This window comes from Phascolarctos cinereus, unplaced genomic scaffold, assembly GCF_003287225.1.
Source record: "Phascolarctos cinereus isolate Bilbo 61053 unplaced genomic scaffold, phaCin_HiC Scaffold_5;HRSCAF=322, whole genome shotgun sequence".
NCBI lineage: Eukaryota > Metazoa > Chordata > Mammalia > Diprotodontia > Phascolarctidae > Phascolarctos > Phascolarctos cinereus.
In genome coordinates, this window is record NW_027555958.1 from 132028595 (window position 1) to 132055170 (window position 26576).

General features: G+C 36.3%; 1 protein-coding gene across 1 annotated transcript in view; it reads right to left on the reverse strand.

Moving 5' to 3' along the window:
• The window catches only part of NCOA7 (nuclear receptor coactivator 7), a 175110-nt gene that overhangs the window by 117088 nt on the left and 31446 nt on the right, over window positions 1-26576 (reverse strand). The window contains 1 exon segment of the mRNA XM_078155161.1: window positions 25320-25434. Within this exon segment, the coding sequence (XP_078011287.1) occupies window positions 25320-25369 (50 nt within the window). The 5' untranslated portion in view covers window positions 25370-25434.

Genomic DNA, 26576 nt, shown 5'->3' on the forward strand with positions numbered 1-26576 from the left:
CTCATGAGTTATAAATATTACCTTTCCATGCAGGAATATAAACAGTTTAATCTTAATAAATCTCTTATGATTTCTCTTTCCTGTTTACCTCTTCATGTTCCACTTGAGTCTGTATTTGAAAGTCAAATTTTCTATTCAGCTCTGGTCTTTTCATCAGGAATGCTTGAAAGTCCTCTATTTCACTGAATGACCATTTTTTCCCCTGAAGGATTATACTCAGTTTTGCTGTAGGTGATTCTTGGTTGTAATCCTATCTCCTTTGCCCTCCGGAATATTATATTCCATGCCCTGGTCCTTTAATGTAGAACTGCTAAATCTTGTGTTATCCTGATTATGTTTCCACAGTACGTGAATTGTTTCCTTCTGGCAGCTTGTCATATTTTTTCCTTGACCTGGGAACTCTGGAATTTGGCTATAATATTCCTAGGAGTTTTCCTTTGGGGATCTCTTTCAGGAGATCTGTGGATTCTTTCAATTTCAATTTTGCCCTCTGGTTCTACTATATCAGGGCAGTTTTCCTTGATAATTTCTTGAAAGATGATGTCTAGGCTCTTTTTTTGATCATGGCTTTCAGATAGTCCAATCATTTTTAAATTCTCTCTCCTGGATATATTTCCCAGGTCAGTTGTTTTTCCAACGAGACATTTCACATTCTTTTCTAATTTTTCATTCTTTTGGATTTGTTTTACAGTGTCTTGATTTCTTATAAAGTCAGTAGCTTCCAATTGCTCTATTGTAATTTTAAGGAAGTATTTTCTTCAGTAATCTTTTGGACTTCCAAAAGGGTTAGGCTATTTTTTAAGGTGCTATTTTCTTCAGTATTTTTTTGGGTCTCCTTTAGCAAACTGTTGACTTGTTTTTTCATGATTTTCTTGCATCACTTTCATTTCTCTTCCCAGTTTTTCCTCTACTTCCTTTACTTGCTTCTCAAAATCCCTTTTGAGCTCTTCCAAGGCCTGGGACTGATTCATATTTTTCTTGGAGGCTTTGGATGGAGGAGCTTTGACTTTGTTGTCTTCTTCTGGTTGTATATTTTGATCTTCTTTTTCACCAAAGTAAGATAATACAGTCTGACTCTTTTTGTGCTGCTTGCTCATAATCCCAGCCAATTACTTGAGTTTTAAACTCTTTGTTAAGGTACGAGTCTGCTTCCAATGTGGAGAATGTACTGTCCCAGGCTTCGGGGGTTTGTACAGCTGTTTTCAGAGATACTTGTAGGGACCTATAAATTTTCAGTTCTTCCAAGGTGGTATGATAAAGGGCAAGGTGTTTACTGCTTTCTTGATCTGTGACTACAAGTATTCCTTTCTGTCCTGTAACTGTGAGGAGAGGTTCCTCTTCACAGCCACTATAAGGTCCACCACACCAGCGCTCCTCCTCACCCCAGCACCGTGACCCAGAACTGTGACCCAGATCCAAACATGGGCAAAGCAAAAGATTCCTGCCTCAGCACTGACAAAGAGATCCCTGCAATCCCTCTCTGATCAGCCACTGGATTCCCCCTCAAGTCTGTGGGCTGGAAGCTCGGGAAGCAGCTGCCCCCCCCCCCGCCCCGGGCCACACTTTTGGGGAATGGAGCTGAGACCCCCCCCTTCCTCTCTTAGCACCGCAGAAACAGACTTTTCCCACTGACTGTGTAAGTTGTCTTTGGCATTTGTGGATTGAGGAGTCTGGAAACCTCCACAGCTGCCCACTATTCAGTCCTCTGAGGCCTGCTCCAGGTTCACTGTGGCCTGAGCACCCACGCCGCGCTGTACTCCGCTCCCAGTCTGGCGCGATACACCTTTCTGATCAATCATCCAGGTTGTCTTGGGCTGGAAATTTGTTTCACTCTGTCTTTTTATGGGTTCTGCTGCTTCAGAATTTGTTTAGAGCCATTTTTTATGAGCATTTGGAGGGGTTTGGGGGAGAGCTCAAGGAAGTCACTGCTTTTACTCTGCCATCTTGGCTCCACCCCTTTCTTCCCTTATAAAACAAAATCTATCTGTGAATTCTTTTGAGAATTCCTTTTGAGATGACCTTATAACACTCACCTGCCTCTCTCAACACATCTATTTCCAAGTTGTGGAGATTATATGACAATTTTTTTCAGTATAATGTATTTTAATAATTAAGTTTAATGCTTAATGATTTAGCATGTATATTCTTTCCTGTAGAATCACATGACAGAGAAAGACATGTATGTGCCCACCTGACCTGAGAGGGTTAATTAATGGACAGTGTTTATCAACTTACGTGGCACGGTAGATAGAGTGCCAGGCCCAGAGTCAGGAAGACTCCTCTTTCCAAGTTCAAATCTGGTTTCAGATACATACTAGCTATGTGACCCTATGCAACTCACTAAACCCTGTTTGGCTCAGTTTCCTCATCTATAAAATTAGCTGGCAAAGGAAACGGTAAACCACTCCAATATCTTTGCCAGTAAAACCCCAAATGGGGTCATGAAGAGTCACACACAACTGAACAACCACTTCCTGGGTGAAACAAAGAGTTTCTAATTTCCTAGGCAGTGAGATCACAGAATTTAGCTTTCTAGTTGGAAAAGAGAGGTTTTTCTTGGCAGTATTAGCTCTGAGGAGTTTATCTTACAGGTAACCCTAGTTTGAGAGTTCCCAAATTTCAGAATATGGGGATTAGATCTTCTAGAGAGAGTGGGATTTCCTGATGTAGTATGCCCCTTGGAGAAAGGATAGTCCACATAGCTCCTTGTCAGTGCCTTACTTGGAAAGCAGAGACAGTGAGTTACTCAGATGGAACAAGTCTTCTGGGAAGAGGACTGCCTGTTCATCAGCTGCTCAAGTGTGTTTGACTTCCAGAGGTTGGAGGAAGAGTCCAAATCACTAGGTGATACTATGAATGTGTGTAAGTACCATGTGGGAGGGCTAAGGATTGACAAATAGTGTCAGACCATAGCAACTCCAAGTTCAGTTCCCCTTTGAGGGGAGCTGATGGGCAATCTGATGCTTTATTTATTTCTCTTATTTGTTTATGGGCTCCTAAGAGTTGTCTGCCCCTTTTACATTTTCTATGAAGTGAAATAAAGGCTGTCCCATACTTAATTCACATTTGCTACTTTGAGTGCTCATACTAGAGAAGACTCCTTTCCCCTACATTTGGGGAAACTTAGTATAATGGTCATGCTGGAAAGGCTTAGATTGTCTGACTTTAGAGGGGACTTAAGTTGCTAAAGAACCTAGGATTTTATATTTCTTCTCAGGTCTGGAAGAAAGAAGTTATTGTAGGATAGAAATTGGAGGGTCAAGTTTTTTCTGTTGCAGTAGGATTTTAAATAGAAGACAGCTGAAGAGAGAGAGAGAGAGAGAGAGAGAGAGAGAGAGAGAGAGCTGGAATGTGAGAGACACACTAAGAGGAATGAGTGGGGAGCTTAAGAGCTGACCTGGAAAGAATAGGCAAGAGAAGCAACACACAAAAGGAGAAAGAAAAAGAAAAACTCAGATGCAACAGAGAAGGCAGAGATCAAGGAGGATATCTCAGAACAGTAGAATCAGTTGATATCAACAGTTATACCTCTTCAAGGACTGAAGGAAATTCTAAGAAAGGTACTCCCCCTCCTCTCCCCTACCCTCCTCTCACTATTTACAGACCTTTTACAATATTCTACTTGCTTCTTTACCCAAACATTTCTGGCAAACTAAATTTTGCCTGAACTATAGAGAGAATAAGGGTTAATTACAGATAAACATAAACTTAAATTAAAACAGAGAGCCAAATCAATTGGCATCTTTCTAACTGGGGGCTCTTAAGAGATTGTAATTATATCCTTAACTTTTTAGTTAATATAAATTCCATAAAGCTGTAGAAAAGAGGACCACATTGACCTAAAGGACTTAAAAATGAATGGATTAAATCTCCAGAGACAAGGCAGGTAGGGAAGAGGACAGTAATAATCAATTTCACTCTCCGTAGCAATATCCAGATCTACTGTCATTACACTAAACATAAGTCATACCATAAGTTCATTAGGAGTAACTATAAGTGGAGGCAAGGAGCCCAAGACAGAAAATGAATCTTTTTTTTGGCGGGGGGTGGGGTGGGGGGACAGATCCAGGGGGTTATGGTGGGAATAGTGCTGTCCTCAGGAATGAACTTGGTCTTAGTCTTGGGGAACCCTGGGCCATGGGTTAAACTTTAACATAGTATTAACATAATACATTAAATTAATGTACAGGAAATCAGGATCATTACTATCATATCAATACTTCTTATACTTCAATATTTCTATGGAATTGAAGTAAGAGTTATCTCCATTAACACATTTATACCTTCTCATGCTGTGTTATCCTTGTTCATGTTCTCCCATAGATCTTCCACAGACTACCCAACATTCTGGAGGCCTAAAATTTCTTTTTTTTTTTTGCGGGGGGGTGTGGGTAGAAGAGTTAGAGGGAGAGTACCAATACAGCTCAAGGAATGTCTATCTGTTGCTCTAAGCAAATACTTAATCATTCTTCAATTACAGATTTCCTGAATAATAGGCCAAGGTCTCCCACTGCATTTAGGACCATCTCCAGTCATCCTGATGTATATCTTGCCCCTGGATCCAGATGGTTCCAGAGGAGAAAGTAAAACTGGTGACTTTGCACAGTCCTCCCTCACTTAAATCCAATTCACTTGCATGTCATGGCATCACCTCCCTGATGTCATGGTGTTCTTCGAGAATGAAGGACAAACAACAACAATCTCTAGGGTGGTACTCTACAAAAAATCCATATAAGAAGACAAATACATCCACCAAGGGAAAATATTTTGTTTGGACCTTAGTGGTGGTAATTTGATTAGTTTAATTGGTTCACCTTCTTTAGAAGATCTATCCACCACGTCCATTCTCCTCCCCACCTCCACCTTTCCCTCTGAGATTACTTTCTATCTACTATATCTATATATATCTCATATAGAGAGTTATTCAAATGTTGCATTCTCCATCAAAATGTGAGTTCCTTGAGGGCAAGGGCTGTGTTTTTGCCTTTCTTTGTATCCTCAGAACTTAGCAGAAGGGGATATAAAGAAAGGCAAAAACAGTCTCTGCTGTCAAGGAGCTCATGATTTAAAAAGGGGTGGGTGGGTAGAGACAAAATGCAAACCACTATATACAAACCTCATCTCTCATATCAAATTAGAAAAATTTATATTTTTGATGGACTGACTGAAACTCACTGTAAATTGTGTTTAAAACCTAGTATCTACTTACAAAAGAAAAGTTAGCTGTCAAACGAATGTTAGTTTTTGATAAGCAGATGGACAACATTTGGAGAGGAAGGAAAGGAGAAAAGCAATGAAAGGGAGCACTAGAGATGCTAAACTCTAACTTGGAATTCTAATTTTGCCTTGAGTTGTGTTCTTTACATTTATCTTTTAAAGGACAAATAAAAAAATAGGTGGAAGTGTTTCTGTCCCATTCAAGAGAAAGTCTTCCTCACAGGCCTCACATGCTCATATAGTATCATAATTACCTTGGTCTGATTATATTTCTATCTAGGGTAACAATTTTTTGGGAAACACAGTGTTTTATTGGGGTGTGCAAGGTTCCATGTAATCACACAATACTAACTTACAATGTCAGCCCAACATAAACCTGATTTAATCATTTTAGGACAGCTAAAGAACCAAACCAAAAAGGACAGTACCTCAGTCTCTCTTATTCTTTCTTTCCCTCACTCTAAGATTACTTTTAACACATGACATTGTTTTGGAATTTGACACCTTCATAGCATGGTTTCCTTCTTTTAATATCCTGAATATACACCTAAGCCTTTAGGAGAATTTCTATCTCAGGTAACAAAGTTTCTTGACAATATAATGTGTTGTGGGTTTTTAAAAAAATTATCCTTTTGCTTATTACTATTGCTGCATTCAATATTTACTATCCTTAACATTAGTATACTCAATATTTATTCTATAGCCTAAGCCTTATTCACAGATTATAGTACATACACAGGCTTCTGTTCCTGGCATTTAGAAATTTGCACTCTAATGCTTAAAAGTCAAATAAACATCTGATACTTTAAAAACAAATGTACTATATCATGAAAACTGGAAAATGTAGATTAAGTAAATATCAACCAAAGTTACTCATTTTCATTTTTAATAATGAAATTATTAAATTTATCAAATTCAAAAAATACTTTCCCTGATTTTCTTTCCTCTCTTTTATTATCAGCACCCAAAATACTGCAAATGTCTAATAAATGTTTAATTACCTTGGTTATTACAGTATGATGCGAGAGGTGGAGAGTCATGAGATCTTGGTTTTTAGTCCTGGCTCTGCCCTTAAATAACTGTATTGGTAAAAAATGATCTGTTTTTCCTCAGAATCTTGCATAACACCTTGCAACAATCAACAGGAATTTATTAAGTGCCTACTATATATGCCAGGCATTGTGCTAAGTGCCGGGGATACAAAACAGGGCAACAGACATGCTATTAAGCTCACAGTCTAAAAGGGAAAACAATGTGAAAACAACTATGTACAAACAATATACTAGTTCTTTGCATCTACTTCTATACTTGGACAGATCATTGATCTTACCATGTGGGTACTTCCAGCAACAAAGCAGACCCCAGCCCTGCCCATGCTTTCCTATCTAGTCCATTTCCTACTGTTTTTCACAGGCAGATCTACCCAACCTATGAAGCAGGCACCAAGAGGTAGCTCAGAGGATAGAACCCAAGACTTGCAGTCAGGAAGAAAACTAAGTTCAAATTCAAACTCAGACACTTAGTAGCTGTGTGACCCTGAGCAAGTCATTTGACCTCTGTTTGTCTTAGTACACTTGAGAAAGAAATGGCAAACTACTCCAGCATCTTTGCCAAGAAAAACCTCATGGACAGTATGGTCTATGGGTCATGAAGAGTTAGACAGTACTGAACAACTATACCACCAAACTTATGAGAATGTTTCATTAATGTGTTGAATTAACAAAATTCTGATTGTTTTCACTGGTTACTTTTCCCCTCAAGATCCCAACAAAGCCATGAATATACTCTTTTTTATTGAACTAAACACCTTTCCATTCCACAACAGATGCCCTCCCCCTTTCCATTCACAAAGAGTGACCTTCACATTATTTTACATAACTGTGGAATTTTATATTGCAAAGAGATCCCAGATAAGAAGTCCAATGTTCTCATTTGTGGGAAGAGAAAACTAAGGCTCAGGACAGCTAAGTCCTACCACTACAATGGTGGTTAGTGGAAGAGCCAGGCCTGGAATTCAAATATTCTACTGCCTAGTTCTATCTTCTTTCACTACTATTTCATTAATTAATAGATGAAATAAAAGCTAAAAAAAAAAATCAGTGGGCATGATTTTTAAAAAATCATTATGTAATTGCATAGCACAAATTCTTTCAGGGAGAAAAAAAGAATACTTAAATCTTGTTTATTTACTCAAATGTAAAGCATAGCTGGCTTGGGTGTGGAAAAGGAATAGTTAAAAATCATTAACTTTAAGCCCCCAAGACCCAAGTGCTAGCCACTGCCTTTTCAGTGACCCCAAGAGAGTTTCTGGGGCTCTTACCGTTCAGCCCTCTTATCCAGGATCTAAAAGGAACTTAAATCTTTGGGGAATTCTTACCACACCCAATTGTCACCAAGGGGAAAAAAAGAATTCCCATTCCTTGGGAATTCCTGGACTTTCAAACTTATCTTGAATCAGTGGGGATTCCCTATTTTTTTCCTAAGTCCTAAAGGAAAATGTTTTCACAAATCATAAATACCAGACCTTCACATTCCTCTTCATTTGGACTATCTTTATACCTCTGAAAAGTTTTTTTAAAAATAGTTCTTTAGTATGTAAACTAACTCAAAATATTTATTATTTAAATAAATGAATTCCAACCCCGGTTTTATGGCTTCCAGTATGTCTCAAAAATTATCAAAGTAAAATTATTTAAAATTTACTTTGTTAATAAATGAATACTTTTAAGACAGGGGTGATATCATAAAATTAAATTATTAGGTGCTGCTAATCAAGCAAGTCAAAGCAATTTCCATTCAACAAACATTTATTTATTAAGACTTACTATGGCATTATGCTAGGTGATAGGGATACCAACAACAAAAAAAGTTCCTGCATACACACACACACACACACACACACACACACACACAAATAGGACAATTTGGAAAGGATGATTGTTATTAACTGGGGAGAAATCAGGAAAGGCAAATAAGGCAAAGCACTGAAGGAAGCTAGAGATTCTGTTAGGTGAAAATGAGGCAGAAGTGTATTTCTGGCATGGGGGGGGGGTATGTGCATGTAGGTGGTAGACAGAATGTCATGTAAGGAAGAAGTGGAAAAACTGTGTCACTAATTCATTGTTGGTGGAATTGTGAACTGATCCAACCATTTTAGAGGACAATTTGGAATTATGCTCAAAGAGTTGTTAAACTGCCTATATGCTTTGACCCAGCAATGTCACTACTAGGTCTATTTCCAAAGGTGATTAGGGAAAAAGAAAAAAACCTATATGTTCTAAAATATTTATAGCAGCTTTTATTTTTTTAGGCAATTGGGGTTAAGTGACTTGCCCAGGGTCACACAGCTAACAAATGTCAAGCATTTGGTCTGAGGCCATATTTGAACTCAGGTCCTCCTGAATTCAGGGCCGGTGCTCTATCCACTGTGCCACCTAGCTGTCCCCTATAGCAGCTTTCTTTGTGGTAGCAAAGGAATGGAAATTTTGGGACGCCCATGAATTGAGGAATGGCTGAACAACAAGTTGAGGTTATGATAGTGATGGAATACTACTGTTCTACAAGAAATGATGAGCACGATGATCTCAGAAAAATATGGATAAACTTGCATGACATAATGGAGTGAAATGAGCAGAACCAAGATAACAGCGTATATAGTAACAGCAATACTGTTTTAAGAACTTTGAGCAAATAAGTCATTTTGACTATTATAAATTCCCAAGTTAACTACAAAGGACATATGAAAGAAGATGTTATCTGCATCCAGATTAAGAACTGATAAATGGAAGTATATATAGAATAATTTTACATATATTTGTGTGTATACACATGCACATATTTGTGTCTAATGGTAGCTATGGGGGGGAAGGGAAAATTTACATGATAACTTTATTATATATTTAAAAGGAATAGAAAGTCATACATAAGAGTTTTGCAGTTTCATGTACAATCATCTTTTTTTATTACGTTATATAATAGAAATGTTTGTTTTATTTCAAAAATGAAAAATAAAATAAATAAAACTTTTTTAAAATGTCATGTCAGGAGAAAAATCTAGCAGGCATTTTTGACAGGACATTAAATTTGCCACTAAATTCCCTGAGTTTATATCATGTGAACCACTGACTACCCATACTTCATGGATCCTTTCTTTACTTATGCAGGTGATCAGATTTTTAAAATTATCCCTCTTCAAATATCTGTATTTGGCCTGTCATTTCTAACTGCTGAGATCTTTTAGTCTGATAATCTTACCATCTATGTCTTTATTGAAGTCACAGAAAGTAAGGAGAAAACACAGCTAGCACAGAGAATGAAAAGAATCCATCCAAAAAGAAAGATGAGATGGTTAACCAGGAATCAGAAGACTAGAAATCAAATTGCTTAGTAATAGGAGCCATACCTTTCTTGTGGGTTTTGTACAAAGTTCAATTTTTCCTCAATATATGAAATACCATAAAGCATCCTCAGTTTCCCTTCAGATTTGAGCTGAATCAATCAAATCAAATCAAACCACATCTTAAAAGTTATTTCTAAGTAAGTGGATGTAAGGAATGGGTGCCATTCTGTCTTAGTAAATATAGCAAGATATTCATCAACAATGTAACTTGTGCAAAAAATATTTCATGTTAAGGTTTTTAAAAATATTTCACACCATTATCTTATACTATTTTAAGTTCAATCATATGCCCATTTGTCTTTTTTTTAATCTCTGTAAACTCTTAGAAGGTCAGAAATAGTGGCTTTTATGTTGTGTTTCATCATAAAGAGTCAGGCTCAAGAAATTTTCAATAGTTACATAATGATAAGATTACATATCCATTCAACTAGCAGAACACAGAGTCAATTTTAACATTATCAAAATTAATTACAAAAAAGTCTCCTTGGAGAAAATAAGCTGGTATATAAAGTTTCTTTTACGCTGACTACATAATTCCAAACCCTATTTTTACCACTTTGGTATATTTTTCCTCTTTCACTATTAATATTCCACATTTGACAGAGGTTACTGCCAAATAATCTACACACAGGCAACTTCATATCACACAATAAAAAATGGAAAGAGGAACTACACATTAAGGGAGAAAAATTATAAAATATACTCAAGCTTAGTATAATTTCATATCCACTTTTCCCAAGAGAGAAATTTTTAATGGTGTGCATTTTGACCAAGCTTCCTCCCAATAACCAGGCTCCATTAATAAAATGGGAAGTCCTTTTCTTGATGGCAAGGAGTGCCATTATCATTTGATGACTAACACTGAAATGTTTTTTCCTTCCCCCGATGCAGATTGAAGAATCATATTTCTTGAGGAAAAAATGAGGAACAAAATCAAAAGAAAGACTCAACATAATAGAAAGAAGAGAAGGAAAAAATAAAAAGTGGAAGAAGAGTAATACAAGGGAGAAAGATAGTTTTATATTTTAATTTAGAATAAAATGCTTCATTTAGCTATCTTTAGCTAAAACCAAAGCAAATCAAATAGTTAGCAACTTCTTAAATTTCTTCAAAATATGGGATATGCTTTCTAGAAAAGGTAGACCCACTGGGTCAAAGCTACCTCTGCTGGTGCTTTCTCTTTCAAATCAAATACGTAATTCTTCATTTGCTATCAAATCTGTCATGATCCTATCTTGAAGGGACTCATGTTAAATATTTATTGAATTGTCTCAGTCACTGCACTAGATAGGCAACTAATGGAAAAATGCATGGAAAAGTGTATATGGTTTAGCTAAATTTGGGGAGAGTGCTCACTGCTTCTATAAGAATTTTCACTTTTATTTTTCTGGTGGGTTTGGAGGGAGAGGGAGGGAGAGGGAGGTACATTTTTTCCCAATGAAATCAATGCCATCTAAACTGAAGTAAATAATGGGTTTCTTGTTATTGTGAAATGAAAGAATTTCTTGGCCCAGAGTTTACTTTTCTTATGTTATTAGAGATTCTGAACCATGGACAACTAGCAAAGGCTTAAAAACGCACTTGACAAAAAGTATCTCAAGGCTTTGGTCCAAGTATGGAAGAAATGAGTCATGGGATCACACAATTTAAAACTGAAGAGGCCTTTAGAAATCATCTAGTCCAAGGGTTCTTAACCTGGGGTCTTGTGAATTTTTTTTATATTTTGATAACTATATTTCAATATAATTGATTTCCTCTATAACACTTTCATCCATGGGAGAGTTGCTAGTTTTATTTTATGCATTTAAAAATACTATTCTGAGAAGGGGTTTAGGCTTTACCAGAATGCCAAAACGCTCCATGATATGAACTTCTGATACAGTCCAAACTCTTTAAGTTACAGATGAAGGAACTTGGGCTTTCTAAGCCCAAGCCTAAGTTAAATGAGTTGCTTAAAACCATCTAAGTAGTAAGTGATGTAGTTAATATTCATACCAACTCAGCTGATATCTTCCCTAGTTTAAAAAAAGAAGGAACAAGCATACTGGCTTAAATTTTTTTTAAAAAATTATCTTTTATGCAGGCTTTTCTGTCTTTGGCTCCTTGTCTGGGGGCTCTCTAGAGAGATCTGGTAAAGGAGATTTCTCTTTAGGAGGAAATATTTTATTTGTATTTGAAAAGGTATGCTTGGTATACTACAATTCGGGAACATCTGTTCTTAAAGATGGTCTCTAACAACTCTAAAATTCCATGAGCTTAGTCTCTTTATAAAATTGGAAAGGGGAGAAAAAACCAAGGTAGAGAATGGGATTACACTGTATTGAGCAATATCCTGCAGGTGGCAGAAGACAAAAGTATTAGCTAGTCCATTTTCTTGTGTCAAGAATTTGTGGGGTCTTTCATCAAGATGCTGCCCAGTATAAAAATAAATCATTAGGACTTCAGATCATAGAAAGATATGCTCATCATTTGTTTTGGAAAGTTGGTTTTATAGCAACTAGTATAGGGATTCTTAATCTTTGTTTGTGTGTGTCATGACCCTTTTTGGCAGTCTGGCAGAATAATTTTTATATGCATAAAATATATAGGATTATAAAAGAAATTATACAGAAATAAAGATGTAATTTTTTCCCTAAGTTCAAAGGTCCTCTGAAATCCACCCAAAGACCTATTGTGGGTCCATGGAGCCAGGTTAAGAACCACTGTGCTAAGTAGCACTGAACCCTTGGATGTGATATTTCCATAATAGGATCTATAAAACTGTTCTTAGAGAAATGGGTTGAGGTGGTTTGGATAAAACAAATTCAGGACCAATGTGTTTTCAAAATGAAACAGCCTTACAGTCTAACTAGCACTATTCACCAAGAACCCTCCATCTAGAATAGCATCATATCAAATTAAAAAACAAAACAAAATTCATTCTTAACAAGTAAAGCAAGATATCAAGACACTAAAGTGTTAATAGCTAAATGTTTATGTTCCTTTTTCCTCCTCTTGTCTTTAGAAAAAGTTAACAATTTCCTGGAAACACAGACTGTATCCAGACTTGACCTTGGAGATTTTCCCTGACAATGAATTACACACTCTATGTAAACAATTTCCTTATGAACTGTCTGCTTCTAATTCAATCAACCCAATGTGAAACATGAACAGTAAACAAAATTAAAGAGTTCATGGAAGAGCCTCATCATTCTAACTGGAAATCAGTAATAATTTTCTAAAAAGACAACAGTTTTTCCATGGGAAATAGTTTTAGAAGAGAGCTAGTTTACTTTTGCTCGCTAATCACGTGGTTTAGCACTGCAAAAGTTAGTACTGAGAAAATTTAAGACTGAAAGAAAATGTTTATACTCCCACTTTACAAAAGCTATTTTAAAGATTTTCAGGCAGTTCTGGTAAATGGGAATATTTCTAAGAAAAACAGAATTTCACAATATTTTAGGTAGACCAGAGGGAGGGTTCATTGTCAAAAATCAATTTTCATTAAAATTCTTTTTTGTACTAGTTATCAAATGTTCACAGAATTTTTTCTACTTCATCACATTCTGGTGGTATATTTAGTATCATTTCTTAAGGTCACTCTGTTCAATCAATGAAGGTAACAATATAGGCCAGACAACTGATTAATTTCATTTTATTTATTTTAATATGTCAAGAGGGGCAGCTAGGTGGTGCAGTGGATAGAGCTCCAGCCTTGAAGTCAGGAGGACCCGAGTTCAAATATGACCTCAGACACTTGACACTTACTAGCTGTGTGACCCTGGGCAAATCACTTAACCCTGATTACCTCACACAAAAAAAAAAGAGAGAGAGAGAAAAACAAAAGAAAAGAATATGTCAAGGATCAGGGGCAGCTAAGTGGCACAGTGGATAGAGCTTTGGCCTTGGAGTCAGGAGAACGTGAGTTCAAATCTGGCCTCAGACACTTGACACTTACTAGCTGTGTTACCTTGGGCCAGTCACCTTACTCTGATTGCCTCATAAAAAACAAACAAAAAAAATATGTCAAGGATCTTTCATCGGAGGGGGAATTGCTGGTGAAGAATTATCTTTGAACCTTTGTAAATCTCGACCTTTCTATAATTTTTTTTCTTGCTATAATTTTCAATCTTACTTGCCTTGGACTCAGAGTTTAAATGATTTGCTCATTGTCACACATTTTTTAAGTGCCAGAGATAGGATATGAATTCAAATCTTCCTGATTCCTAGTCCAGCACTCTATACACTGTGAGATTCTGCCTCAATCTTATTTTTAAATTTTAATTTATTGAAAACAAAAGTATTTTTTAAAGCGTTTACAACACTCAATGCAATTTAGCAACTACTTATTAAAAGCCCACTAAATGCAAGGTTTTTCAAGGAACCATATCTATAAGGCTGTGTATGGTCAGGAGAACTAATATTACTTTTAGACACAAAATCGAGGGCATTGTATATTTATAGCTTTTCCACTGATTATATTTTCTTTTACATAGGGTGTGTCAAAAGTTTTGTGCTGTTTAAAGCTACTTAAGCTTAAAACTGTGTAACAGTACAAATGATAGTACAAATGGTACAAAATGAAAAGAAATAACATGCTGTTTAAAATACAAATTTAAAGGTACTCAAGGAGCAATATTTAAGATCTCTTGAAGAGAGAAAGATTCCAAAAGAATAAAGATATCAGAAACTAACGATACACATGCTTGACTTCTTATCTGTACAAAATCTTTTGGAGAATGGTCTTCGTACTCATCAAGAGTATCCTTAATGAAAACATGAGAACAGAATAGGCAAACTTTCACAGATGATTTCCCACATGTTTATGGTCACACTACTGCTTGAGAGGAGTAAAGGATCCTGCCGTTTTATTGATTTCAGAAAAAGCACTTCCCATCTATGCTGCCTACACACTCTGGGCATCCTCTTCTTCCTCCTTCCACTAGAAGTTGGACTCCACCCTCGGGACCCTTTGAATCTTTGTCTTATCTTGCCAGGGGCCCACGACACCACGTAGTTCCTAGCCAATACCAAACCCTGCTACCTCCTTTCTGACCACCACCCCCTTTCCAAATCTATGTGTAGCTTTCCATCACTGGGGTATAAGTTTGAAGGCAGACACTATCTTGCTTGCTTATATTTATATCCCCATTGTATTAGAACAGTTCCTGACAAATTATAAGCACTTAAATGCTTTTGTAGCTATTCATTTATTCGAACCTAATGCAACTTTGAAGGCTCTTTTTGAACAGGTGTTTTCACATGTGTTAAAACTTTATAATTCTGGCATATATGACTAAGGAAATATATTTTTAAATTTTTCATTCAATATTGCCATCTAGCAAAGCATAAAATGGTCCTTAGTGTTATGTATGATGTATGATGAGATTTCAAACAAGAGAACAATTCTCTATTGACAGCAAGCTTCTCCAAGTACTCCTATTCATGGATGACATTATACTAATATCATTGAGCCTTAGAACACTATAAAGTCTCCCTAGTGAAATCCACAGTAATATAAAAAAAATGGACTAAACATTTTCACTGAAAACATAAGACGATGAAAAATGTTATTACCCAAACTATGACAAACAGATAGAAAAACAACTCCTTGAGTTAGTTCATCAAAATACAGGGTATCCCAAAAGTCGTTAAGCTTTAATAACTTAAAATGACACTAAGCCTTTTAGGACCCTTTGTATCTATCTTGGATACTGCACTGCAGATAAATAAGGAGTTGGGCCCATAATTGAACAGTATGAATTTGGGCTGGATAGCTTTTGTGAAAATAATCAGTGCTTCCCAAACTGCTTGTTGTGGCAAAATTCTATTTTTTTAACACTAATATTTTTACACTGGTGCTACACAGATTTTAATTATAGAATACCATGATTCAAGGAGAATAAAAATTATAAAAGTAATCAATGGAGACTTGCATGGGAGGATACTGGAACATATTAATAAATGACTACTGTGTATGAGAAGTGGTATAGAAGAAAACAGAAAGTATGTATGATTTGAAAGGCGGTAGGGTTAATCATGCATGGAGAACTAATACTCAAAATTGATGGACAGCCCTAGAACCACAGATATAATTAAAGAAGAAGGAAAAAAAACATTCAGGCTTTCATTCCATGGGTTAGATCTTCTGTGGACAATTTACAGAAAAATACAGACAAGGATTACATAGGATGAATGAGTTAAAAATCTGTCCGGGTGAAGGAAATACATTATAGAAATCACATATTCTTGATTTCATTAGAGTAGAAAATTCCTATTACATAAATTCTTTGAGTGCAGGAACTGTATCATTTCATCCTTATATCTCCCTTAATGACAGACCTGAAATTTAGTAGCTATAGGTTGAAAAGAAATGGGGTCTCAGGTAGCTTCTCAAGGAGTGAACAATTCTCTCTCCTCCTCTGTTGGAAGTGGGTGTGATTAATCTGGTCCTCACAATGAGAATGCGGAAAGCTTATTTACCTTGAGTATGTGGAGTACCTGCACTGTGTATTACTTTAGCACAATCTTTGAAGAGGTAGTTTAAAATGTAAGTTGCCAAGACTCTGACTGTGGACAAGCTGGCAAATTTAAGCATTTATTCACCTTTTGGGCATCCCAGATGATTAGATAGATGGTACATGTGAATAAGCAGTGGCCAATGAAGATCCCAGCACAGCGGGAGCAAGAATCAAGTCAAATCAAAGGTGGTTTTGTAAAGAGAATGTGAGACGTGGGGCAAGGAAAGCCTAAGTTCAAATCTAGCCTTGGACACTTATAAGCTATGTGACCCTAAGCAAGTCACTTGACTTATCTCAACCTCAGTTTCCTCATCTGTAAAATGGGGGAAATAATAACATCCACCTCACAGGGTTGTTGTCAGGATCAAACAAGATAACATGTAAACTGTTCTGCAAACTACCAAGAACTATATAAATGCAATTATAATTTTTTACTATTGATGACAACAACAACAATAATGAGCTCCTATGAACCAGGTACTGCGCTAAGTGTTGGTGGTACAAAGAAAGGCAAAAGCCAATTCCTGCTGTCAAGGATACTTGCATGATGAACCCTGCTTTGCAGAAGTATGGGGGATGGGGAAGGAAAGTTGGGGATGAGTGTACATCAGGGCTGCTTCAGAAACAATTGAACCCTACGTATGTAGCAGCTGAAGTGAGAGAGAGCTTTGACTCCCAAGCCAGCCTCACAACGGCAACACTGGGGACTGTGGTAACAAAACCCATATAGATAAAATATCTGAGTTGGCTCAGTCCTCAGTCTTCAGTAGCTAGCCAAGAGGGAAGGGGGAGGTCAGTGATAAGCTCTTTAAGAATAAGAAGTGTTTCATTCCTTGCATTTATACCCAGAGTGCCTAGCATAGCGTCTGACACAGAGTAAATGCTTGTTGAATGGGAACAAGCTGACCAGATTCAGGAGCCGGATGAGGAACTAGATTCAGGAACTAAAGAGAGAACCGTGCATTTGGGTCTATCATGACACTCACCACCTAGCACATACCTTTTATCTACTAAGTGATTAAGGTTTTCCAAAAATAACTGAATTATGATGAATCATAGTAACAGTCTCATTAACACCAAACTATATATAGGTACTGAATTAAATTAGTGTGCTGCTTTGCTTCTCTTCAGTTTTTAAAATGGATAAGACAAATTGATTAATGGAAAAATGGTTGATAAGTCTTAACAATTTATGAAAAATTTCAAGGAGAGCTGATCAGGTGTGCAAAGGAATGGTTATGGTTTGGTGATTTTTAGTGCCTAAAAATCAAGTCAGATAGATGTGAAATTAGGGTAATCAATAAATCAACTAGCATTTATTTAAGCAACAGCTATGTGCCAGTTTCTGCGCTAGGAGCTAGGGATACAAGCACAAAGAATGAAATAATGCCTATTCACAAAAATGCTTATATTCTAATAGAGGAGATAATAAACACATGGATAATTCTACAAGATAAATATAAAGCGAATAAGCACAAAGCAGTTAAATACAAACCAGGTAGTTTGGGAAGCAGGCACTAGCATTGCAGGCAGGAGAGGGCAGGAAAAGCTTAAAGCAGAAGATAGTGCTTAAGTTTCATCTTACAGGAATTAACATCTGAAGTAGTGGTAAGGAAGACAGCATTCCAAGCATTTTAGATGGCCAATGGAAAGGCACAGAGATGGGAGACAGAGTGTCATGTATGAGAAACAGAAAGGAAAGCCAATTTGGCTGGATCACAAAATGCAGGTGGGGGGGAAATGTCCAATGAGGCTGGAAGGATAGTTTAGGGCTAGGTTATAAAGGACTTTAAAAACAGAGGAGTTCATATTTCATACTAAAGGCAATAGCATTAAATAGGCAAGACTACAGCCCACTAAATAGTCTTCTGAGGCCTTTCATTAGCTGCTGGGGAAAGATCCATTCTTTTAACCATATGAAGGACAAATATATACATATATGATGCATATATTTTATTTTTAATATTACTTTTATCCTTAACAAACACCAAATAAAAGGAACATGTCCATATATACTGTACAAGAAATTATACATGAAGCTGAATCCCCATAATGTAGTCTATTTTTCTTTTCAAGTATATAATAAATGCTGTATGTAACTTTCAAAGCTGATTTGCTTTCCTGTGATTCTTTCAGGCCTTCTTTCTGTTCTCTTCTCTTTTGGAGGGAAAGGAAACCCTATCAACCTTCTCTCTCTCCTATATTCCTCCCAAACAAAAAAGGAAAAGGAAAGAGAAAAAAAATCCTTGTAACAAATATGCACAATCAAGCAAAACAATTTCCCACATTGGTCATGTCCAAAAATTCATGTCTCATTCTATATCATTCTAACACCTCTCTGTAAGGAGGGGGTAACTGACCTTTTCTCTGTTTCTAGAATCATGCTTGGCCATTGCACTGATTAGAGCTCTGAAGACTTTCAAAGGTATTTTTCTTTACAATTTTGTTGTTATTGTATAAATTGTTTCCCCGGTTCTGCCTACTTCACTCTGCATCAGTTGATATAAGTCTTCCCTGATTTCTTCGAAACTATCTCTTTTGTCTTTTCTTTTGGGCAATAATATTTCACAACATTCATATACCATAACTGGTTTAGCTGTTCTCCAACTGAGAGGTAACTTTTTAGTTTCTAGTTAGAATTTTTTTTAAAGTTGCTATAAATATTTTCAGACATATGGGCCCTTTCCCTTTTTTCCGATCTCTTTAGGGCATACATCTAGTGGTGGCATTGCTGGGTCAAATGGCATGAATGGTCTAGTGACTTTTGGGGCATAGTTCAAAATTGCTATCTAGAATGACTGGACCAATTCACAGCTGAAGTACAGCATTCATGTGTTTGATTTCCCAAAACCCCTCCAACTGTTGTTTTACATTTTTGGTCATATTTTCCAATCTGATGGGTAGGAGGTAGAATTTCAGAGTAGTTTTAATTTGTATTTATCTAATTATTAGTTTTTTAAGAATTTTTTTCACAAGGCTGTTGATAGCTTGAATTTATTCCTCTGAAAGCTTCATCTTCTCTGACCATTTATTTATTGAGTAACAGATCTCGTTCAAATAAATTTGAATAAGTTCCTTACGTATCTTGGATATGAGGGCTTTATCAGCAAAACTTACTATACAGATTTATACCCCCCCCATTTGTTTTCTCTTCTAATTTAACTGCATTAGTTTTGTTTGTACAAAAAACTCTAATTTTATTTAATAAAATTGTCTGTTTCATCTTCTGTGATCCTCTCTTATCCCTTCTTGGGCATGGACAGATAAATGTTCATATGATGTCATCCCAGGCACCATCTTTTACATTCATTATCAGAGCACAGAAATGATGAGGAAAGAGTTATAGAAAGGAATGGGATTCTGTCTTCTACATAGAGGTCTCCCCAGATCATGAAATTGACACGTCCATGGAAGCCACTGTTGTCTTTTTAATTAATACTACTGATCTATAAAGGAGGAGGCAGCATAGAACAAAGAAAAGATCACTGAGGACCTTCATTCAAATCCCACCTCAGATGCTTGTTGCCCCTGTGACATTGTCAAGAGGACTTTGCCTCCTTGGGCCTTAGTTTCTTCTTCTGTAAAAATTGGGAGACTGGGCTAGATAGCTTCTGAGCTTTCAAGTTCCAAATTTAAGAAATTCTGGTCATTGTCTTTCCAAGTTTTTAAAGCAAGTTGATGCTTTGCAATGCAAAGTTATTTTCTACAAGTCTTCCCTTCTACTACGAGACTTTGCTTTCAGACGAGAGTGGAGGCTATTACTAAACAAAGAATCTGACTGCTTATGCTTTGTAGCCCTTGTTTGAACATTGATAGAAGCCGGTGAATGTTTGTTGAGTTAAATAAGCTGATAATCATGAAAGTAGAGGCAATTACCAGATTACAAATGGTTTGTATTCCAAAGTTCTGATGTTAAGTCAGTGGTTTGAAATTCTGAAAGCATTTTAGCACAAAAACAATGTTATCTGTGGTAGCTACATTGCCAAGCTAGCCTACAAATGCACACTTAACCAAAAAATATTAATAAAGTATAGTATGATCATGAGAGGTAGAATGGTATAGTGGATCAAGAACTGGTCTCAAAGTTAGGGAGACCTATATTCAAGTCCTGTCCCTCACATATCCTAGTTGTGTAACTGTGGGTAAATCATTTAACCTCTTAGTGCCCTAGCATCTTTCTTTTCATGTTCCTTTTTTCTAAACTAAACAAACAACAAATAAAATGAGCATTTCCACGCACATAGTATAACAAAAAGAAGATTCTACATGAAAGTCTGAGTTTCTTCACAGCTTACATCTTTTAAAATATATAATAAATTTAGCATATAATTTTCAAAATTTTGATTGTCTGGGATTCTTTCTAGCCTTTCTTCTATTCTCTTCTGTCCATTATAAAAATGTTTCAATTACCTTTTTTTCCCCCTCTCCTTTTCCTTGCTTTTTTGGGGACTACCTATTTCTACCCTTTCTTTCTCTCCCATTTCCCATACAAACTTAAAAAAAATTGAAATACAAAAAAAAATTGCAAAACAAATTCCCACACTGGCCATGTCCAAAAATGTATGTCTCATTCTACATCTTCAGTCCAACACTTCTCTGTCAAAGTTGGACTTTTTCAATGATCCTCTGAAATCATGGTTGATCATTGTGTTGATAAGAGTTTTATATCTTTCAATGTTCTTTTTCTTGACAAAGATGTTGTTATTGTATAAGTTGTTCCCCTAGTTCTGCCTACTTCATTCTGTATCTGAATTGGCTCAGTTCTCAGTCTTCAGCAGTTTTTCTGAAACTGTCTTTTTGTTATTTCTCATAGTTCAATAATATTCCATTGTATTCATATGATATGATTTACTTAACCACTCCCCAACTGATGGAAACCCCAGTAGTTTTCAGTCCTTTGCAAAAAAAAGAGCTACTATAAGTATTTTTGTATATAATGGGTCCTTTTCATCTTTCTTTGATCTTTCTAGTGTCTAGTTCTAGGTAACTTTCCAAGATTATAATTTACAGAGGTGGTGTTGACTTGCATGGAAAGAGGGGATTCCCTCACCTGAAATTTCCCTACACTAGTAAAATCAGAGAACTAGTCCTATCTGTATAGTAGAATCAGAGACTATCAGAAGCATAGAATCATAGTTTTGTAATAATTCAACCAATTTGTCCAATTTGTAATGAGAAACAAGTACATTGAAAATAGTAATAATGATAGCAGCTAGCATTAATATAACACCTATTATGGGTCAAACACTGTGCTAAATGCTTTACAAATATCTCACTTGTTCCTCAAAACAACCCTGAGAGGTAGGGTCTATTATTATCCCCATTTTGCAATTAAGAACACTGAGGCAAACAAAGGTTAAAAGACTTGCCCAAGGTCACACATATAGTAAGTGTCTAAAGCAAGATATGAACTCAGGTCTTCCAGACTCTGGCCCAGTGCTCTATCCACTACACCACCTACTTTTCTGAGGATGTTGAAGATTAAGTGCCATGAATTGGGTAAACTGTATGTAACAAGGTATCAGAACAGGACATGGGATGGGTGCAAATTATCCATGACAATCCTCTCCCTGCTACACTGAGGACTATTTCTAAAACAGCATGAAGTATGAACAAGGCTGCTCTTACTATCAAATTTAAATAAAATATTGTTAATAAACTTCTTTAGGGGCTTAATTTTGGATACTAGAATTAGCGCAAAGGAGAAGCAAAAAAGACAAAGTATTTACCATACATAGTCATACAGTGCTGACTAAACTGCATGCCACACTAGTTTGCAAAAAAACAAAAAGCAGTGGTTACTTGGGGAAGTGAGCAGAGATGTTACAGAATTATCAAGGTTTCATTTCATAGAATGAGAAAGCCTACAGATTACGGAAGCAAAGAAAAATCCCTGTAGTGGTTTCAGATCAAGATTGTGGGGAGAGGCAATGTATCTGGCCAGATCTTAGAGGTTGATCTGGTTTTAATACTAACTTGGTTTCAGAAGGAGGGTTTATAATTTACAATTCTAAGGGAAAATTGTGATTGCTTGAATTAGGTAGGTCTCACTCTTTGGCCTGACTTTACATTCTATCACTCAGGCAGCCAGTTCTAGAGAAGGCTTTCTGGTTTCTACTTTCCAGTAGGCTGGTTGTGTGCTGACACTTCCCCTTTAGGCTCATTTTAGTTTATGTATCAGAAAGCATTTCAGTCTTGAAGCCGGCTTCTTAACTGTTTTTATGGCTCTTACTTCTCGCTCCCCCCGCCTTTTTTTTCCGATTTACTTCACGATGGTAGTCAAGCAATCCATTTTCTATTTCTTTATATCATCTTCTTGTTATTTACACCCTTGACTTACTAATTTTCATAGCTTCAATAAGGACTATTTTTATTTTGTCCTCATATCCTAGGACCATTACTACAGAGGTATTTGTATTGCTTTTTTTTTTTAAGTGAAAGGCAGGTAGGCAAAATTTAACCACTCTGTTCTCCATTTTTTTTTTTTACTAACCTCTTACTATACTTAGTATAGTATGAGCTGTTCTACAGTCAGAGTTCAAGTTTACAAGCACGGTATTCAATTCAATTCAATAAGCATTTATTCACTACCAGCCAAATGCAAGGTATGTGCTAGGCACTGGGGAAAAACAGATAAATATAAGAGTCTGCCTTCTTTGAGAGGAGTTTACATTTCATTAAGGGTGGTGATAGACATAACATGTATATAATACATATAAGCATAATACATGGCAATTTGAGTAATGATCAAACAATAACAAGGGGAGGGGTTAGTTCATGGAGAAAGTGGCTACAGGTCTGAGTCTTTAAGGCAGATAAGGATTCTGCATGGGAGGAATGAGTAGGGAAATATATTTCAGACTTGTGGAATGGGCCTATGGAAATGTACAGAAGCAGATTAGCTAACAGGCTAGTTTGAGTTTCTAGTTAGATAATAGCTAACAGTCTAGTTTACCTGGAAAATAAAGAAGAGGAGTAAATAGTATGATATTAGACTGAAAAGTTAGGTTAGAGTCAGACTTGTGACATAAATCCTAGTCTAAGGAACTTGTATTTTACCCTTGAGGCAACAGGGAGCTATTGAAGATTTTTGAATGAGGGAGTAACACAGGTAAAGGCTGTGCTGTAAGAAGATTAATTTGGCAGCTATATGGAGAATAAATCAAAGAGAGCAGAGATACTAAACCAAGAGACCATTTAGGAAGCTATTACAACAGGCTAGGGGAGAAGTAATGAGGGCTGAAGTAGGGTAGTGGCTATGTATAGAGAAAGACCCAGAGGCATATAAGAAATGTTATCAAGGTAGAATTCCTATGACTTGGCAATTGATTGATTATGGTGGTTGTGGGAGAGGGAAGAGTCGAAAACAATTCTAGATTGCTAACTTGGGTGACTAGGAAGACATAGCTACCCACAAAAAGAAACAGGTAAGTTTTTAGGGGAAAATTAGTTCTGTTTTGGACATGTTGAACCTGACAGTGAAATTTACCTCAGGTTATTGGTAATGGGGGCTTGGGGTTCAGAAGAGAGAATAGACTTCCCTATCTGTATTTGGTAGTATCTATGTAGAGATACTTGAACCAATGGAATCAGGAAGTAAAAGTAGAGAGGAAAGAGAAGAGGGCCCAGGATAGAGCACTGGCATACTCCCCTAGTAAGAAAGTTTACTTAATTGGATGTTTTGGAGATGCATATTGCTATAACTTAAGGAGTTTAATTATCATCCACCATTTCACTTCTGATTTAAAGGATAGTTAAATTTAAAATGAAATAAAGAGGAGACCCTTAAATCAATTTTTAAAAATCCATCAAAATAAAAATCTCTTTGCTTGCTCTGCATTTCACAAAAGAAAGATATAAATTTAACTTTTAGTGCAAAGTTCATGTCCCTCAACCTCACTTTGTCTTTGATTACTCTTAGCTGCAGAATGAGAAGGTATTATGATCCTCTAGTACAACATGTCTATTTTTATGGACCATTTTATTTGTTCTGTCCAATTCTATCTTCATCTTTGAAGCCTGACATGTTCTAGGTACCATTCCTGACTTCTATTTTCTCCCAACAAATCTTTTTTTTCTTTCTTTCTATGATGGTATTGACCATATCTTAAGAGAAGAAACCCTTTTTTAGGAGATCAACTTTATTTCTCTATAAGCTACATTGAAGATTATTATTCCCAACTGTAGTTTTTTCCTTCTATTTTTATAAACTACAGTCTATCAATTTCTGATAAAAAATTTTAAAGGGAACCTCTATTTTCATTTTTATTTCCCAACGAAATTATACTCTGCTTAAACTGGGCAGAATTTGACAAAATCTCTTCTAGATCTGAAAAAGAAGCATATGGAACAAAGGACATTTGATACTTTTTCAAAACATTAAAATGCAACCTAATCTAGAATTTCCGCTGGAAAGATAGTAATATACATTTGTGTTCTAAGTTCTCAGGCTATGTTCTGAAAATATTTAGCTTTGTAAGGTAATTCCCAGGTGTTTTCCATAACATGATGATACAATAAAAAAAACCTGTCAAAATACATTTTAAATCTATAAATCATAATTTCAAGCTAGTAATGCAGATAACATGATTTTCTGTTCCTCAAAGCAACTGTTCCATTCTGTCTCTGTACATCCAGCACCTAGCACACAATACTTTGCATGTAGTATGTACTTAATAAATGCTTGTTGGACGATATATACCCAAGTGTATATTAGAAGTTAAGCTTTTCAACAGTGAGGATTTCAGCCATTCTATCTACCTATGAAAATGTTCATAACAGACCCCTTGGAGCTGACAAGTAGTAGCTATTAGGTCATAGATTTTCAGCACTGTAGTAGCAGCTTAACCGACTATACTACAGAGCAGTAGGAGCTAGGCATTTAAAACTTAAAATTCAAGGTAGGTTGCTAACTGTGGGATTCAAAAGCAATTTGCAGTTCAATTCACAATGACAGCTGCATTCTCTAAGTAACAATGATACTAGGCCTGGAAAATTTGACAAAGGCAAGAAAGAATAGGAGATGAAATCAAATGCAAGTGAGAAAAAATACTGAAGGAAACTTATTTAACTCCTCCTAGTGAGTTACCCGCTGTGTTTATTACAGTTTTGAAATATGATAGATCCAGCAATACTGGAGGACAAAGTACACTCAACCAGTTTTTTTTCAATCACTGAAATAATTGTGTAGAACACACGCTTACCGAGCAAAATAGCCTTGTCTCCGTTCCTTCTTTTCTTCCTTGGTGTCCATGGTACCTGGTCAAAAGTGCAAAGTGAGTATTTGAGGAAGTCCTTTTTAATCAGTGCTTCATATCCCTGGAGAAATTGAAAAACACAACAACACAACTGTAAATGAATGAGCTCATAACTGCCAATATCAAGAACAAAGCCGTGTATGCCCCATGACAAATATAGATAAACTTTAACCAGGAAATACTGATTGTGTGGTGCAGATGGAAAATGCTAACTCCATGTAAAATACAAATTGCCTTAGGAGGGGTTAAACTATTAAGTAAAGAGGCTGATATGAATCTAAGTGAAAGGATTTTTCTTATGGCAAAAGAATTCTTTCAAAAATTGGTCACAGTGACAACTGTCAATTTGTATTGATGCTTTACAATTTAGAATTTAAACTCGACTTTTCTACCACACTTAAGGTCTACAATGGATTTTTATCTCACCATAAGTACAAAGAAAGAACAGTACATAAAATGATTGATAGGGATATGCTTTCCCCAGGAACCAAATAAGTAAAATCAGTATTTATCTTTGATCATTAGACTACCCACAAATGCAAATACCTAACATCAATTTTCAAAACATAGTGTAGTGGGAAAAGCATTAGCTTTGGAGTCAGAGCATGTGGGTTCATATTCTGGCCCTTCCATTTTACTAGCTGTGGATCCTTTGACAAGTCATTCAATTTCTTGGGTTCTCCATCTGCAAAAGGAAGGAGTTGTATTAGATGACCTCTAAGGTCCCCCTTCCAGCTATGTAACTATGATCTTAAAATAAAAGTAGGGACTTAGAAGGGAAACCTGATACATCCATTCTATAAAAGGCTGGCATTTAGTTTCTGCTAAACAGAATTCATTTTAAGGCATGTCTCATAAAGAATTTTGAAAAGCTGTCACCAGACTCTTCTTCCTGCTTTCATCATATGACTCCTCTGCTTCAAAATCATTAATGACTCCCCTGTTGTCTAATGCATCATGTCTAAACACTTCTGCCTAGCACTGAAGGCCCTATATGATCTGGCCCCAAATATACATATAAATTAATTCTTCAACTCACTCAACAAGTAGTTATTGAGTGGCCTGCTATGTGTAAGACATGATGCTAGGTGCCAGCATGATGAGACAAAAATTTTTAAGACAGTCCCTGACCTAAAGGAATTTATAATCTGGTAGACTTGTACATAAAATAGCTACTAACAAGGCAGACATATGAGTAGCACA